Source organism: the organism of the source record quoted next, unplaced genomic scaffold (assembly GCF_019419815.1).
Source record: "Pyrus x bretschneideri cultivar Hongxiangsu unplaced genomic scaffold, Pyrus_bretschneideri_v1 Contig104, whole genome shotgun sequence".
NCBI lineage: Eukaryota > Viridiplantae > Streptophyta > Magnoliopsida > Rosales > Rosaceae > Pyrus > Pyrus x bretschneideri.
Window position 1 is genome coordinate 891,790 of NW_025999396.1, and position 18,173 is coordinate 909,962.

An 18,173-nucleotide genomic window follows, 5' to 3' on the forward strand; every position below is an offset into this window, starting at 1 on the left:
CCCCACAAGTTCCCTACATGAATTGCATAATAGAGATACAAGCAAGAATCATTAAGTTCTTTGAAAACCATAAGCATTGACTAAGCACTCGTTACTATGAATTGCATGAAACTTATGCCAAGAATTTACTTAACGCAATTGAGGTCATCAACTTTTACTACTTGTGAATATAAGTTTGTAACGATTAGGTGAAACTTCCTTATATCCTAGCATTAGATTTATGCATGATAATTAAGCGTGCACTCTCAACCAACACACACAAATCAGTTTAATTCAAATAGATAAGTGAATTGAATTCACAACTTATGAAACGCAATTAGAGGTAATCAAATCATATAGCAAGCATGATCATGGTTTCGAATCCCCCCCCCTAGCCAAGGGAGGGTTTAGTTCCTCATACGTACAAGACAAAGAGAAGTAAATTTAACCATTGAAATCAAAGGAGAGGAAACACCTAAAAATTCCAGCAACTCGAACTTGAATTGCATGAACATCCAAGCCCTCTTCTCCTCCTCTTTGTTGCGGCACAAGGTCTATGGATAGGTTTAGGGTGGTATTTGTATGGAGGAATGGATGTGTGATGGTAGGGTAGTGTTTAGGAGGGATGGGGAGTGCGGAAGGTGGAAAAATATGGAGAATGGTGAAGGATGGCTGCGGCAAAGGGTTGGGAATGTATTTCTGGCGAATTTCTGAATGTGGAGGAGTGCATGATCCTCAATTGGTGCGGCAAGGGGGTCTATTTATAGTGCAAAATCCCTCTCAATCAGCAAGGAAAAGGACTAAGTATTTGAAGATGACAAGGAAATCAAAACCCATCAGGAATAGGCCATCTAGAAGGTAGGAAACCCCAAAGGAAAAGGAATAGAGGCGCCAAATTTTTAGGGTTCTAGAAACAAAGTGTTTTGTGACAGAAATTGGCACTTCTAGAAGGATTTGGGGCACCACCTTTGTAGGAGATATGATAAGGTTTCTAGAATCATGATTTAAGTGCCAGATTTGTAGGGAAAAATAGATAAGGGTGCGGCACCTTCTTAGGGATAATGTTAGGGCTTCTAGAAAGCCTAAAAACTAAGGGGAGTTGGATAAAACCCACGGCAAAGATAGGATAGGGCATCTAAGGCTTCTAGAAACCCTCCAAGATAAGGTAAAGTGCATGGCATCCCTATAGGATTAGGATAAAGTGTCCTAAAGTGTTTAGGACTCCTCTTTGTGGCTGAAAACCTTATGCATTAGGATTAGGAAAACTAATCCCTTTTCATCTTGGAATTCTTCTCCTTCTTGGACTTGGAAAACTTCTTTGTTGCTGCAACTTGAGGCCATTGGGATTTAACTTTCCTACTTCAAGTAGGAAACCTTGTTTGAGTAGGAAACTTTGTTCTTCTAGGAATCCTAATTCAACTAGGAAACCCATTTCCATTAGGGACTTTCCTACTTCAACTAGGAAACCTTGCTCAAGTAGGAATCATCATCTTCAAGTCTTCAATTTCGTCCATCCTCTTGGCTCCAAGCATATGATATCCATTCCAAGCTCTAATTTGCTCCAAAAGGCTCCAAAATGCATCATTTTGCATACTTTGCCCTTAAATCCTGAAAATACATAAAACTAGCTTAAAAGACTACTTTACTAAGGAAAAACACTTTAAATGCACAAGACAAGCTAAACTAAGGTGCATAAATATGCCCCTATTAGTTGGTGCTTAGGTTGGGGCAGGGTGGGGTAAAACACTGCATGATGCTGTTGTGGAGAGCGTCGCGGCTGCCAAAGGTGTGGCGATCAAGTAGTCGTGGGATGTCCAAGTTGCTGAAGAGTAGTCTTCTAGGTAGCCTTTAGGATTTTCTTTGTTTTCCTTGTTGCTTTTTGCTTTGCTTGAACTCCTTCGGTCTTTGCTAGTTGTTTATCAATTTCGCTAGAAAATTTAATAAACTTGTTTTCTTCGCTTTTCTTCATCTTTGCTTCTTTTGTTCATGCCCAACCTTTGACCTTTAGACCAGTGCCATGCGTGCTACTTTTCTATAAGCAGACATGCCCGCGTAGCCTATGCAATTATAGGTGTTGGTGTAGAACTTTTGCAAAGTTGTTAGCCGTAGGGTCGGCAGCCGGACGCCTTACTTACAGAAGTAGACGAGTCCATGTGACCACTTGGCTATTAACCTTGGCTTTCTTCAATCCTTTGAGTTGTGTGGCCTGTATCACAACATACTAAAGATTGTTGGGTTATGAAATTTACTAACCTTTTGTATCAAAAGTACGCAGTTGTATAGAATTTCGTAAGCAAAGGTCTGAGAGAACTCTGAAGGAAATATTTGTGAAAACTAGTTCATTTGAGCAACATCTATACATGTTATTAACAATTAAAAGGCGGATCATGCTTGTATGCACTCAAAAACAAAACTTTACCCATGAAATTCAAGGCCTAGTAGTTATGGTGAATCAAGACTTAACTCAGGAACAAAGTGAGTTAAGAAATATTATACCTTTGTTGATTCCTCTTTGCATAAGCAAAGGCTAATCACTCAAGAGATAGGGCCTTCATTATTTACTTCTTAGCTCAATGGATTTCTTGGATGAGGATGGTAGAATGGATTCTCCAAGTTCTCAAAATAGAGAACCTCTAAGTCTCCACACCAAGGAGAGCATTGATGAAGAGATGAGTTACCTAGAGGAAGTAAGATTGCTAGCTAATTTCCTCTAGGGTGGCCGGCCTCTAAAGGAGAAAAGGAGAGCTTGTGTTTTCTCCAATTTCCTCAAAGAAAACCCTAAATGAATTTTGGCTATAAAGTTCTTTATATGGTCCCTTCACTTAAGTGACAAAAGAACCAAAACCCTTCATTCTCTAATGTGGCCGGCCTTAAGGGTTTATTAGGCTTTCAAGCCCTTTGTGTATTCAAGTTGTCATACAACTTGAGTTAATGGGCTTGACATTCAAATCCCAATGGGCCTTGTAGCCCAAACCCGAGGTCTATAATGAACTTATTCGTTTGATTAATTAACATATTAATTAATCCAAGCGATAAATAATTAAACCATTTAATTAGCCTTACTTATCTCCGTTGTTTCTTCAATCTCTACCTTACATGGTGTATGATCCATTAGGTTTCTTTTAGCGAGGCAGTGGGCGATTAGAACTCTTCAAATAGATTGTGAATTGAAACATACTTTCAATTCTCCTTTTAGTAATTATACACATTTAGGGCTTCCACAAACCATGAGTGACACCTAGCAGTATGTCATGGCTACCCAAGCTAATAAGAAGAGGTGGAGAACCTATTCAGTTTAGGATTACAATGCAATACGGTCTTTCTCTAATACAATACTCTTGACCACATTGTTTGGTTTGATAGTTTATTCATGTCTACTATCCAATGTGATTCTCTTACTTATATGATTACCTTAAATGTGACTTGGAACAACTTCCTAAATCTCATTCATACTCTGGCTAGAGATTCTTAAGCATATCATAGAGTATTTCCCTCAAACGGTTTGAAGGTTAGAGATCCCTTGTTGTGCATTCATTTGCCTCCATGGCTAAGTGGCTTAACCCCAACTATGCCGTGGACACCCTTTGATGGAGTGACTTTTGAAGGAAGATTTGTGAAAAACATGTTCATTTAAGCAACATCAATAGCATGCAATTAACAATTAAAGGCGGAATCATGCTTGTATGCACTTAAAACAAAACATTTACCCATGAAATTCAAAGCCTAGTAGATAGGTGAACCAAGACTCAACTCAAAACAAAGTGAGTTGAGAAATCAATACCTTTGTAGATTCCTCTTTGCATAAGCAAAGGCTAATCACCCAAAGAGAGGGCCTTCATTCCTTGCATCTTAGATCCATGGATTTGGATGGATGAAAAGGTTTCTCCAAGTTCCCAAAATTGAGAACCTTTAATTATTCATCACCAAGGCATAATGAAGAAGAAATGAGTGACCTTGGAGGAGTTTGATTGCTAGATGATCCCTCCAAGGTGGCCTAAATTTTAGAGAGAAATGAGAGCTTGTGTTCTCATCCTTTCCCCAAAAATTACCATATGTAAATTTTAGGCTATAAAGTCCTTTATATAGTCCCTTCAAATAAGTGACCTAATGGACCAAAAGCCCTATTCTTCTAACATGGCAAGCCTATAGGGTTTATTGGGCTTTCAAGCCCTTTGTTTATTCAAGTTGTCATACAACTTGAGTTAATGGGCTTGACATTCAAATCCCATTGGGCCTTGCGGCCCAAAACTAACCCGAGGTCTTTAACGAACTTATTCGTTTGATTAATTAACATATTAATTAATCCTAGCCTTAGATAAACAATTAAACCATTTAATTATTCTTACTCATCTCCGTTGTTTCTTCAAACTCTACCTTACTCGGTGAACGATCCATTAGGTTCCTTTTAGCGAGGCAGTGGGCGATTAAAACTCTTTCTAATCGATTGTGAATTGAAACTTACTTTCAATTCTCCCGTTAGTGATAATACACTTTTAGGGCTTCCACAAACCATGGTTGACGCCTAGCAGCATGTCATGGTTACCCAAGCTAATCAGAAGAGGTGGAGAACCTATTCAGTTTTAGGATTACAAATGCAATACGGTTTTTCTCTAATACAATACTCTTGACCACATTGTTTGGTTTGATAGTTTATTCATGTCTACTATCCAATGTGAGTCTTGTGCTTATATGATTACCTTGAATGTGATTTGGAACACATTCCTAAATCTCATTCATACTTTGGCCAAAGATTCTTAATCATATCATAGAGTATTCTCCTTCAAACAGTTTAAAGGTTAGAGATCCCTTGTTGCGCATTCACTTGCCTCCATGGCTAAGTGGCTTAACCCCAACGATGCCATGGACACCGTCCTGATGGAGTGACTTTGACACAATCAAAGATTAAGGACCTAACCACAAGACAACTGTGATGCCTCAGGTCAAAAGACTAATTTGCATTATCCCAACCATGAGTTCTCATGTGACATGAATATGAGAACTCTTCGTTGATCGTGTTCAGTGAACTCATTCTCTATTGAGCACCTACGTACTTGTCTTGATGTCACACACACACCAATGACTCGAGACTAGTCACTCTCCCTGAGAGAAGACATAGCACGTACTGATCTTAACGGACTGTCAATGCCCAATTGACAATCCTATGATCAGGAACGTTTAGGATGTGTCAATGAAAGAATGGTCTCATGAATCTAACTTCTTTAGATCGCATTCTTCCAATCACATATTCCTTGGACTTATCGTTTAAGCATATAACATTTATATGAGACGGCTCAAACAATAATGTTTGCCCTTAATATTAAACTAGATTAGTTTAACATGTGAAATGTCCATAAAGTATCATCATATGATTGGTTTTAGGGCACATTTCCAACAACTTTGACATAGTCAAAGATCAAGGACCTAACCACAAGACAACTATGATGCCTTAGGTCAAAGAACTACTTTGCATTTTCCCAACCATGAGTTCTCATGTGACATGAATATAAAAACTCCTTGTTGATTGTGTTCAGTGAACTCATTCTCTATTAAGCACCTATATGTTTGTCTTGGTGTTAGTCACACCACTGACTCGAGACCAGTCACTCTCCCTAAGAAAAGACATAGCACGTACTGATCTTAACGGACTATCAATGCCCAATTGGCAATCATATGATCAGGAACGTTTAGGATATGTATACGAAAGCGAATGGTGTCATGAATCTAACTTCTTTAGATCACATTCTCCCAATTACATATTCCTTGGACTTATCGTTTAAGTATATAACATTTATATGAGACGACTTCAAACAATAATCTTTGCCCTTTATATTAAACTAGATTAGTTTAACATGAAATGTCCGTAATGTATTATCATATGATTGGATTTAGGGCACATTTCCAACAAACTCCTTGCTTTTATGTAACCAATTCCGTGTGTTACGTAGCAAGTATCACAACACTTTAGGAATTAGTGTAGATCTCAACAATTATTCCGTGCTTGGCAGAGGTGAAGCTTATTGATTGCGTAGCATGTCGGCAGTAGATAAAGCTTCGTATATGCACGCTAACTTGTTTAACCTCTCACAAAAAATGTGTGGTTGTATAAGTTTAACGCGGCTTACTGCTTGAAGGGCAAGCCGTAAGCAGTATTCTGGAAATCGTAGGCTACCTTAGTGCACTTGGTAGCAGCTTTAGGGTTCTAGGGCAGCCGTTCATAGGGAGTACTGTGTAAGTGCCTCATCCGTTTCTAAGGCTCGGTTCCCCACGGATTAGGCCAAGAGACCCAAAATCCTTTAATTAGCTAAGCCTTGAAAAAGACCATTGTGGCTACTTCTAAGAATCTCGACACAACCCATTGTGCACCTAGTTACACTAAGGCGGCCCAACTTATCGACGTCTGGATATTCAGAGTGTAAAATTTATCCTCTTGCATGGGAAAGCAAACCCATATGGGTGTCGGGGAATTAGTTTACCCTCTAGTACTGGAGAGCATGGTTGGTCCCTAGAGGGTGCAATTCCTGCAATAAATCCCTAAAAATGGTGCGGTCTGCTTTTGAAATGCAGGAGTGATCAGTTGTTGTAAGCATGCAGCTGAGCCAAGTTATAGATTACTTTTGAATTCCTAATTGAAAAACTAGTGAAATGAACGAAAACTTAGCTATAAGGTAGGGACTGCATAACAACTGGATAGTCATCGACTTGTGAGGTGGTGCCCATCGACCTATTTGAGTCTTCGGGCTTTGATATCGCGGGAGGTCATGCATGGTACTTCCTTAGATTATAGGGTTCCATCTTTTTGGAGCTTTCTCTATGAGCAATGGTGAAGGCTTTTCTTAGCACTAGATCTCCAGGCTAGAACTGCCGGATCTTAGCCCTTTCATTGTAGCTGGAAATGAGCTGTTGCTGATAGGCTGCGATGCGATGATGACCTTATCACGTTTCTCTTTTACCAGACCTATTCATGTGCCCATCTCCTTTCTGTTCTGTTTGATGCTTGGCAGTACAGTGTTGATACTTGGCACTATGACATTAGGAACAATGATTGCTTCTAAACCAAATGCCAAAGAGAAAGAAGTCTTATCGATTACTCGTTGTTTGGTTGTGCGATACGCCCATAGACATCTGGGAAGTTCGTCTGGCCATTTTCCCTTCTTATCGGAAAGGGCTTCTTGAGGCAGTCGAGATTTGTCTTGTTAGATTCTTTGGCCTACCCATTACCTTAGGGATACCTCGGGGTGGACATGTACTGTTTAATGCCATATTTCTGGAAGAACTTCGCCAAATTTTTGCCTACGAATTATAAGCCGTTGTTGTGACGATGGATTGAGGGATGCCAAATCGGCAAACGATGTTCCTCCATATGAAGCACTCTATGTCCATCTGAGTTGTGGTTATCATAGGCTTTGCTTGCACCCAATTAGTGAAGTAGTCAGTTGCCATGATCATCATGCATCTGCCCCTAGTAACAAGCGGCATTGGCCTTACCAAGTTAATTACCCACTGCATGAACAACCAAGGACTCGTCTATGGGTGTAGTTTTTTGGCCAACAGTGCTGGCACTAGCTCGCAGTGTTGGCAACGGTTGTACTTTTGTACTAACTCTTTAGCGTCTTGATGCATAGTAGGTTAATAGTAGCATGCATTAAGGGTCTTCTATGCTAAGGATCGTCATCCAGAGTGATTTCCATAAACGCCTTTGCGAATTAAGCTTAGAACCTTTAGGTCATTGGGAAGCGCTAGGCAGCGGAGATGTGGTCCAGTGTAGGACTTATAAACGAGAATGTCGTTCCATATGTAGTAGCATGTTGCATTTGTTTGGAGTTTTCTAGACTCTAATCTTTCCATGGGGAGTGTGTCATTGATCAGGTAGTCTATAATGGAATTTTGCCAATTTGGAGTTATACTAGCCTATGACATCTCGGCTGCTGGCTCTGCCACTATGCTTGGCTTATCTAGATACTCCACCAAAATAGAGCGTTTGAGTTGGTGGTTGAGGACGAAGCCTAGGCCCGCTAGCGCGTTTGCATGGGTGTTGTATGCCCACGGAACTTGAGTGAAGGTGCAAGTTTGAAACGCCTCAAGTTGCTTACATACTTTCTCTAGGTATTGTGCCATCTTTGGATGTTTTGTTGTGTACTCCATAGTAGTTTAACTAGTGATTAACTAGGAATCAGAATGGATTGTAAGCTTTTTCACCGCTAAGTCTTTTACCATTCAAAAGCCTGCTAGTAGGGCTTCATACTTTGCTTCGTTGTTAAATGCTTTGAAGCCTTAAGTGATTACCTGCTCGACCATCGAACCGTTTGGGTAACAAGGGCCATGCCTGCTCCAGAGCATTTGTAGTTGGATGTGCTGTTAACATGCAAATGCCAGAAGTCTCTATCAGGTGGAGCATCCCTGGCTAAGGCGTGCTCGGTTACCTCCGAGATATCGTTTGGTCACTCTGTTGAGTCGCCTAGGCTAGGCGAGAAGGTGCGATAGATAGTCGTGTAGCTGGGGCCATGTTACATGCACTAGGAGATGCTCAACTACCGGTATTGGGCCATTTTAGAGTTGAATTGTGAAGTAAGGGTCGGCTGGGGCCGTGTGACGCACAGCAGGAGGTGGTGCTCAACTGCTGGTACATGCTGCTTTTGTGTTGAATCTTATAGGGCAATGAGGACAAAACTTGCTTCCAAGTGTGTCATTCTAATGTTTATCTACCCTTGGCGTGCCTTTTGGGCTGAGTTATTGCATTCGTAAAAAAACTTTGCATCCACCAGTGTCTGCGGCTTTATCGTTGCGCGTCTGGATTAGGCGGAACAGTGGAAGGTAGTGCGGAAGGTATAACTTGAGCTTCTGGGTTGCAACAACTATCGCCAAAGTTAGCTTTTGAAATCCTGGTAGCTGGTTTCCTCATCGAGAAGAGCTTTCGAATTATGGAATACAAGTAATCGGGCCCTAAACTTTTCTCGTTTAAGGGTAAAGCTTATTACTTGTTCAGATACCGTCAAGCATGTAAATAAGTCCTCCGCTACTTCCGATTTAGATAGTAGAGACGTGATGTCAGGTACTTCAAGTCCTTGAATGCTTTCTTGCACTATTTGTTCTATTCGTCTTGTTGCTCATTCTTGGTTGAGTAAAAAAAAAAGGCTCACTTTGATCGATGGATAACAAGGGTAAACGGTAGAGTGTGGCTGCTCGTCTGGTCAGACCTTGAATCTCTTTCAGAGTAGTGGGGGTCTTCATATTCAACATTGCTCGGATTTCCCTTAAATGTGCATCGGTGGGGTTGGGCCTCATTGCCTCCGCCAAGTTGTTGATGTGGTCCGATCGCTGCTTTAGGTCAAGAAATATGTGATCGGCGTCTCTTGACTCGTCTTCGGTTAAGGTAGAGTTATCTTTCTACACTTCAGTAGCCTTTACGAGGTTAAATGACTTCTTTTTTTACTTCTTTAGTACACGCATAGTATATCATCAAGATATGGCCTGGATTGATTTCATCTCTTCGACTATTTCTCTTGAGATACGAATCGAATTTTTTGATACTCGATAAAGGTTACCGCACTTAGTCTTACTAGCCAGTGCCGACCTAGAATCCCGTTATAGGGAGACGAGTCGCTAACTATTGTGAATGTCTGCTTTAAAACCACTAGGGGTGTTTTCATGTCGAGTGTTATTTTGCCGATGGCAGTTGAAGTGTGACTGTTGAATTTGATGCGTACCTCCGCTCGGCGTATGATTATGTTTTCCAAGCTCATCTGCAGAATGACTAAGAGTAGGAGTAGGTTCACTACGTTGTCGTTGTCTACCATCATGCTATCGACTATAGCGTGGGCTAGTTAGATAGATACACTAGTGCGTCGTTGTGTGGGATGTCGACACCTTCAACATGTTGCTCGGTGAAGCCAATGATGGGTCCAGGTTGAATGTTGACTACCTAGACCTGTGGGACTAGTAGAGTTTGCTGGATCTTTCTATTCTTGGAGTTGTTGGTACCCCTTAAGCCCTCCGATTCGACAAAGATGCCATTGATCCGAATTATCTCGGTTGACAGCTTTTTGTCGACGTCTACGTTTCTCCTAGGCTACGCAGCTGGCTTGTCTAAGGACCTTGCCTTTTTTCACCAGCTTCGCTACGTAGTTTTTCCAAGTGCAGTAGTCATTAGTTATGTGACTGGGACCTCGATATAATGCGTAGTACTTGGTGTGGTCAAACTTGAAAGTATCTCTTTCTAATTGTTTTGGCAGCTTGAACCACGATTCACTCTTGATGCCATGGAAGATTTGGTGGATTAGGAACTTAGTGTAGTTCTTGGGCGTCGGGCCTTCTTTAGTTGGGGATCAGTCCTTGCATTTGGCTTTTTGCTTGCTTTTGTTGTTGTATTTTCCCGTCCTCATTCTTTTAAGCTATTGTCGATTCTTTTCGAGGCTGCTTAGGTGCCTTGTTTATGATCTCATTGCATTTGGAAATTACACAATTGTTCGGTCATGAGCTTCTCTACTTCTTCCTGAATTTGCCTTTGTTGAAGTAGCAAAGCTCTCGGCTGCCCTTGTTTATGACCTGTTGGTCTAGGCTGCTATTTTATGTGCTCGGCTCGTCTGTACTGCGGCTGCGATGCATGGGGTACGTTCCTAGCAGGCGAATGAATTACTCGTAGGCTGTTTGTTAAACTTAAGCTGGATTGTGTGACTGTTTTTCTCCATCCGTCGTGCTGCTTACTCTGATGTGAGGTAGAGGATGCTCCTTGTGGGCTTAGCCACGAACGAACACTTCGCCTAGAAGGTTGCTTATGTTGATTCTTGGAGTGTGGCCCCAACTGTGAATGTATGCTCGTTCGTGGGCCTGACCGAGAATGCACACTCTTCCGCATGCTACGATGAGAGTATACACTATCTCGGGGGCCCAATCGGGAATGTACACTGCCTAAACGCTCAGTTCATGACTGGTCGAGGGGTTGCTTGCCAGGACGCTGCTGGAGAGGTTCGTCATTTGGGTTGGAAGAGCTTGGACTGTATGAGTCTCCTTAAGTAGTGGAAGTGTAATGGACTATAGGTGCGAGATTTTTAAACTTCAATGAACCAAATTTGCATAAAAACACCAAAAAATTGGTCCGAAACATCGAAAAAGTGTTCGAAACGTCAAAAGATGGTTCAAAATAGCCAAAAATAGGCGCTTGGAGTCACATATCTGGGTCATGGGCATGTGGACACGGATCTAGGTCAACTTGACCCGTGTTGACTGGGCTAGGGCCTGCCTCCTTGGATATCCAATTGGGCGTTGCTGGATTGGGCTATGTGGCCTGGCCTACGTGGCTGCAAGCTGGGACAGTGTGCTGGGGTTGTGCATGGGAGGTACTGATGCGCTGAAGCATGGCTCTCACTGAATGGGCTTTTTGGAGGACTTGAACTGGGCTCGCACGGATGAGGCTTGTGCATTGGGGCTTGGGCCCGTTGCCGTTGCAATTGCATCTTGGACTCGCGCGCTTTGGGCTTCTAAATGTGAGCTGGAGGCCGGCTTTGGCTTAGTCGTGTGTTGCGGCTTGAGCCGCATCATGGATCTTCGTGGGCCTCATAATCTTGGGATTCTGATTGGGCAACAAGGGCTGCATGGATAGAAATGGCTTAGGAGGCTTGCTGGTGCACACTGCCTCCATGTGGGCCGTTTTTGGCAGCGATGGTGGCTGACATTCCTCCATTCATCGGTCCTTCGTGGGTGAAAATCCGTAAAGAGTACCGTTCGTCGTGGTTCCAAAATTATTCGCCATCATATTTCTTCCCTAGGGCTATTTCAAAGAATTTATAAAAAAAATTCTAAGAATTGGAACATGTGGGAAAATCTACAGATGAATGAAAAATTAGAAACATTGAATGTGAGAGTCTTTTACAAGCATTGGAATCAAGACTCTCAACGAAAGCACCAATTTTTGGATGCAAATTTCCGCCGTCTTCTCCTTTGACGAAAATTCACCGGCAAAATAATAACACTTAAGATCAAGGCCAAGAGCCTTATACGCCCACGATGAATTTGGTTGGGGGGGCTTTGACCAAAGAATCTCCGATGCCAAAGTTAGAATTTGAGAGACAAATTGTTTAGAGAATTTTATGGAAATAATGAACTTAGGTTTTTGGAGAAATATGGAGCTATATATAGGGGTGTGGCTGGCCCTCTTTGGAGAAATAGGGATCGGCCCCTTATGGTGGTGTTTTGAATATTATTGCAAGATATTATGTCAAATAATATCTTGCAATTATATTGGTAATTAATCCCAATTTGAAAAGAATAATTGGGAGTTACCTTGTAGGTGAAGATTTGAAGTGGAGTAACGAGAGGGTTTTGAATAAATACCATTTTGATCACCTTTGACCTTGATTGAGCCATTATTGTCAATTTCATGAGAGTGGGAATCCCGATGTGTCTCAAGGGTAATTTTGTCTTTTAACCCAAAAGTTCACATGTTCCCTCTACAATCTTCTTAATTATTTTTAGCTCCACAGACTTCGAGTTGTAATGATCAAATTTTTAAATAAACTTATTTTATTAAATCGCATCGTTTTTGTGAAAAACCTAGCTATTTAGGCAAAACTTAAACCAGTTTCGAAACTTGATGACAACAATTTTCCTCCTTTTTTAATTATATTTTTAATATATGATTCAATTGATTTTGCCAATTGAATTTAAGAACTTAAACCTATGACTCTGATACCACATGGTAAACATAAATTCATGAACTCGATTAAGTTGCTAGAATCACAATCAAGAAAACACAAAACCTTGGCATATAAGAGTGGTGCGATACCCTGACCTAAAGAACCTGCACCTGCCATGAATGCTGCAAACCAAAACTTAGTGCACTGCAATTCTTCTCCTTTTTGTCAGATTATCTACACACACATATATATCACCTTCTCATAACAAAACAAGGATTCCCTATTAGAATCCTCATAGAAAACAACTTATGTTTTCTAACACATATCGGTATAATGCTACAACAAAATCCTTTATCAACAAGAATTAGTATACATCTTCTTATAAGGCCTTCTTATACCAATTGAACTTAAACAGCCAATGCCAAAATACCCAATCTCATGTTCATACTCTTACAACGAATTCATGAACGACCAATACTTACATATTTTTAATTCAGAGATCAAGACTTCAATTGGACCAAAACCTAAAAGCCAATACTTCTCGTCTCAATATAAATATGAAATCTAACTTTTGTGTTGTACTTTGGCCTTAAGCTTTCTGTTGACAAAGATACTCAGAACCTTATAGTTGAATTGTATTATGTTACTGCTATTTATTTGTTACATCAGGGTGATGCTGGTTTGTATTGTGCCATCTTTTTGCTTCCCGTTTGATCAGCATTCAAGGTCTTCAAAATTGTTTTCTCACTGGAGATCAGACACACTGAGAGGGAAATTAAAGAATAGAAGTTTTTAGAATCCCCAGGAATTTTTTAATGGATCAAACATTTGTTACTTTCGCAAATGGTCCTCTATCACAGTGATAGAAAATAGTGCTACCCTTGAACCACGGTATAGGTTTGAATCTCGCTTTGACTCCCTTATTTAACATCTAATCTAACCAATCTATGGTTTGACCCAAAAAAAAAAAGAAGCATTTATTCTTGTTTAACATATAATTAAGGTGCTTTGACCATTAACCATATTAACATTTGTTTTGTTTATTTAAATTACGTGTCATTATTGTAGTTTTTTTTGACTAAAATTCGAATTATTGATTCCCGAATAAGTCTTATTAAGTGTTTCTTTTACGTGGCCTTTTTTCTATGGGAACATTTTTTTTCTTGTTGATAGTGCTTCTAAATTAATCTTCACGTTGGAAATTTGTAATCTCTTATGTTTAAAATTTGACATTTACGGAGCTATAATTTGGATTTGATCTCTGTATTCATGTTGATAGCCTCCTCTCCTCCGTGGGCTAGTTTTATGCATACTGATGATATTGTAGGTCCTTAGATCTAAAGTTCGAATTTGTGGAGCAAAAAATAATCAAGAAAATTATGAAGGCGACACGTGGATTTTAAGGTAAAAATGACAATCATCCCTCAATTAAGTCAAAAGTGCCCAAAATAGGTATTTATTCAAAACCTATTTCATCCATCTTCATCAAATCTTCTCCACAAGATAACCCCCAAAACATTCCTTTCAAATTATATTAATGAGCTAATTAATTGATTTATTACCTAATTAATCTATTAATTGGCTAATTAACTACAAATTACACCCAAAAGTGCCACAAAGGGCCGGTCACCATCTCTCCAAAGGGGCCAGCCATGCCCTATAAATACTACCCCATTTTCTCTAAAAAGCTAAGTTCTACACTCTTGCAAAATTCTCCAAATTCTCTAAACACCTTTCCCTCAAAGTTCGAACTTTGGCATCAGAGGTTCTTCTGCCAAAGCCCTCCCATCATGGGCGCATGAGGCTCTTGGCCTTGACCTAAGGTGTTATTTGTTTTGTAGGTGCAATTTTGTCCAAGATCAAGGAGGAAGAAATTTACATCCACATAATTCGTTCTAACTAATTTACAAAAATGGTTAATTGTGGCTACAAAATTAATTGGCAATATGGAGAGTAGCTTCACTTACTTATAAGTCCATGCAAGGGATTCAATCTCAACACGCTCCCTCACGTGTGACGAATTTTTAAGGCAAACACATGGACAACATGAATGGGGTGCCGTGAAACACATGTGGCTGTTGAGCTTGACATATGGGACAACCTGCTCTGATACCATGAGAGAAGTTGGGGTTCCACATAAAACCAATTGGCAATATGGGTTGGGATTTATAAGCCTGTTAAGGTCTGTCCTCCCATCAATGTGAGATTCAATCTCAACAAATCTCTTCACTTATGGCGAATTTTCAAGCCTAACATGTGGACAACACGAATAGGATGATGTAGAGCACGTGTGGCCTTTGGGTTGACACATGAGACAACTTGCTTGAATACCATAAAAAAAGTTAGAATTCCACTACAAAATTAGTTGGCAATATAGATGATAACCCAACATATTTATAAGGCCATGCAAGTTTCCTACCACCATTAGTGCGGAATTCAGATGCTTAAGGTTTCTCCCACAGCCCAACTTTCAAGTGGAGCAACGCATTTCCTATGTAGTACATATATGCGCAGAAGATGCCTGCTGATATGTTGCTCACATTTATTCCTGCTCTTTTTCCATTTGACAACGAAAAATACTTGGCTCTATCCTTATTCCTTTGAAGTAGCTATTTTCATTTACCTGTTAATTACAACTTGACACTTTTACAAAAACTTTTCATTTTGTATTGTTGATAAATTATTTCTCCATATATATGTCAAAGTTGGATTGGATGAGGGAATATTGAGCACAATTAAGATTGAATGGTGGGTGATCATAATTTTTTTTGAACCATGGGGTCTAAGAGAACGGGGTTGTCAAGAGAGGCAGTACTTTTTTGTCAATTTCATTGTTTTTCTGTTACGGGAAACTGGCTAAAAAGATTAGAAATCAATTTTCAATTGTTTAATAGATCAAATTAACCACTCATAGAGGAACCTACATGTCCTTGCACTTATGATTAACGTATATTCACTATACGAACTTCATAATCGGAATCGTTCATACTCTTCATCATCATCTAAAGATCATATCTGCAAAAACTCATTTAACCATCCACGCGTGCCAAACCAATCGATGGTTTTGGTAGCAAGTATCTTCTTCTTGATGAATCGTCCATTTCTTTAATATATATGAATGACTACACGATCTTTAAATTGAATATTTTTTACATATATGATCTTTAGATAATAATAAAGAGATTAAAAGTTCTGATTATAAATTTCATACTGCGAAAATACGGTAATTATAATTGGAGACAAATAGGTTCCCAATATTGGGAGAACACAAACATTATCCTAGTAAATAAAACTAATGGTTTTAGCAATTGAGATTTAAAAAAAAATAATCCCTTCCAAACAAATCAAATCTCAATTTCGGTAAGAAAGCTTAAGTTTTTTTCTAAATCTTATTACAACTTACATAGATCCCTCTCTCTCTCTCTCAAGCCATTATCATCAGGCCAGCCACGAGCGCAGACCTTATTTTCCCTGCAAATTTGAAGAGATGACGACTGAATCAGCTATAGGTTTTTTTTTTGGTTTTTTACATACAAACGATATTTTTATTCTAAATTATGTTAGAAAGGGGAGAATAATTTGAATTCTTTATGCAGTGCATTGAAGAGGAAGTCTCTAATGACTAGTGACAATAACTAGATTTATTTTCCCATTTGAAAATTTTTGTAACTTCCATTTTCTCCATTTTATTTTTTTGAATAAATGATATTATCTACGCTAAGAGGGTGAGATCTAAGTCTCATCCTGGACTAGCCATAATAATGTGATTTAAATTTTCCTTTCACGAGAATCGAACTTAAATTCTCTTACTTACAAATAAAAAAGAATATTACTAGACGGTAGTACAAAATGACAACTTCTATTGCGCCTTAACGCTTAAGTTCTCTCTCTTTTGCACACGCAATAAACCTGACTTCATTCCCCGAACACACCCATCGGTTGCAAACATTCAAAGTTTTGCAAAACTGGAATACACACTTTCCAGTGAAGCTCAAAGGCATCGGGTGCGCACTTCACGCACCATGAAACCACACTTTATGACGACAAATTAGCATCAACATTTAAAAACAATTACCACAATTATTTAAAATGTTTTAGGTGTAGTCTAGCTCTTGCCTAATCTCTATGAATTGGATCAAATTTTCTTCCTTAAGGCTGCAATCATTTTCATTATATATCATCGATTTACTTAAAAAAAAAAAAAAAAAAAATTAACATTGAAGAACAACTTACAATTAGCAACTGGTAAATCATCAGACGCGCCGGAGCCCCAAAGGGGCTTCGAATCTGGAGTGTAATTATTAAGGCAATCGGAGGAGGTGTTGTAGCCATTCTTACACACACAAACGAACTGATCATGATCATCAACCCTGTACCCACAAACCCCATCGCTCATCTCACAGCTCTTGCACTTTGCATCGACAATGCCACTGTCCAAACCACCGTGACTGTACTTCAACGCCACCCCATACTCCCACTGCACTGGGTCTGTCGGGTAGTCTCCGAGCGACACAACGGATGTAAACGTGCACCTTAACCCGTGGAGGTCCAACTCACCCTCAGCATCAAGATTCCCAGGTGAATACACGCAGCACGTGTTTGTGGGAGGGAACAAGGGGATGCCAAGACCAACCACGGATGGACATGTGTAGATAGAAGCACAGAGGTGAGAGTAGCAGGGATCACAGACGGGCATGCCGGAGGGTTTGAGGGTGAGGGAAGAGGTGGGGGGCTGGCAGGACAAGAGGATGAAGGTTGATGGACCGAGCTGAAATGGGGAGGCCCAGTCAAGGCCGAAGTTGGAGAGGGAGGGTTGCATGGAGGTGCAGTTGAACATGGAGGGTGGGGTTAGGGTTATGGTTTGGGTGGAGTAGGAAATTGAAGTGATAGGGTATAAGCCAGTGTGGGTGGTGAGGAGGAGGAGCTGCTGATTATTGGTAAATGTACAGGTTATGTAGGATTGGAAAATTGGGGAGCCACAACCAGGGCCTGTGCCAAAAGGGTATTTGAGTTGCAGGGAGCCACATGTGGGGTTGCATGCAGGAGAGTCTGCGGCGGCGGCTGTGGCAAGGTTGAGGAGGATGAATACTGAAAGAGTTGGTACTACAACCATTAGAGCTTTCTCTTGGCTTCTCTCTCTCTCTCCCCTCCTCTCTCTCTCTCGCTCTCTCTTCTCTTTCTCTGTCTTGTGATCGATGATGTTATGATCTTTTCCAAAGAGGAGCAAGAGCAGTAGACTTGTTTTAAATGGGCATAGGAGGAGGACTACAGGTGTAAGAAAGCAGTGGACCATCACGTAAATTACAACTTACTCCAAATGTAATTTAAGGAATTCTTTTTATTAGGTGGATTGGGGAGGAGTACTTACATGAAACATGTTCACTGCCATATAGTGTCCTCTATTCCCAAACCTTATATGTGTGGTAAGCCTTGCTGGCAAGCTGCAGTCATCTTCCACCTAGACAAAAAACGTGAACGTCTATGGCATCCCCTATCCCTAAATCCTATATATGTGCAAGTTTTTCTTCACATAATAATGTATTATTAGATGGAGAGGTGATATGG

At 40.3% G+C, this 18,173-nt stretch overlaps 1 protein-coding gene across 1 annotated transcript; it reads right to left on the reverse strand.

The window, feature by feature from the left end:
* Window positions 1-15,766: 15,766 nt before the first annotated feature.
* LOC103927453 lies at window positions 15,767-17,646 on the reverse strand. The gene is made up of 2 exons (XM_009336376.3): window positions 16,842-17,646; window positions 15,767-16,079 (listed from the first exon to the last, which is right to left on the reverse strand). Exons 1-2 carry the CDS (start codon window positions 17,443-17,445, stop codon window positions 16,033-16,035), a joined length of 651 nt encoding a protein of 216 aa, XP_009334651.2. The 5' UTR covers window positions 17,446-17,646; the 3' UTR covers window positions 15,767-16,032.
* Between the last annotated feature and the right edge of the window lie 527 nt (window positions 17,647-18,173).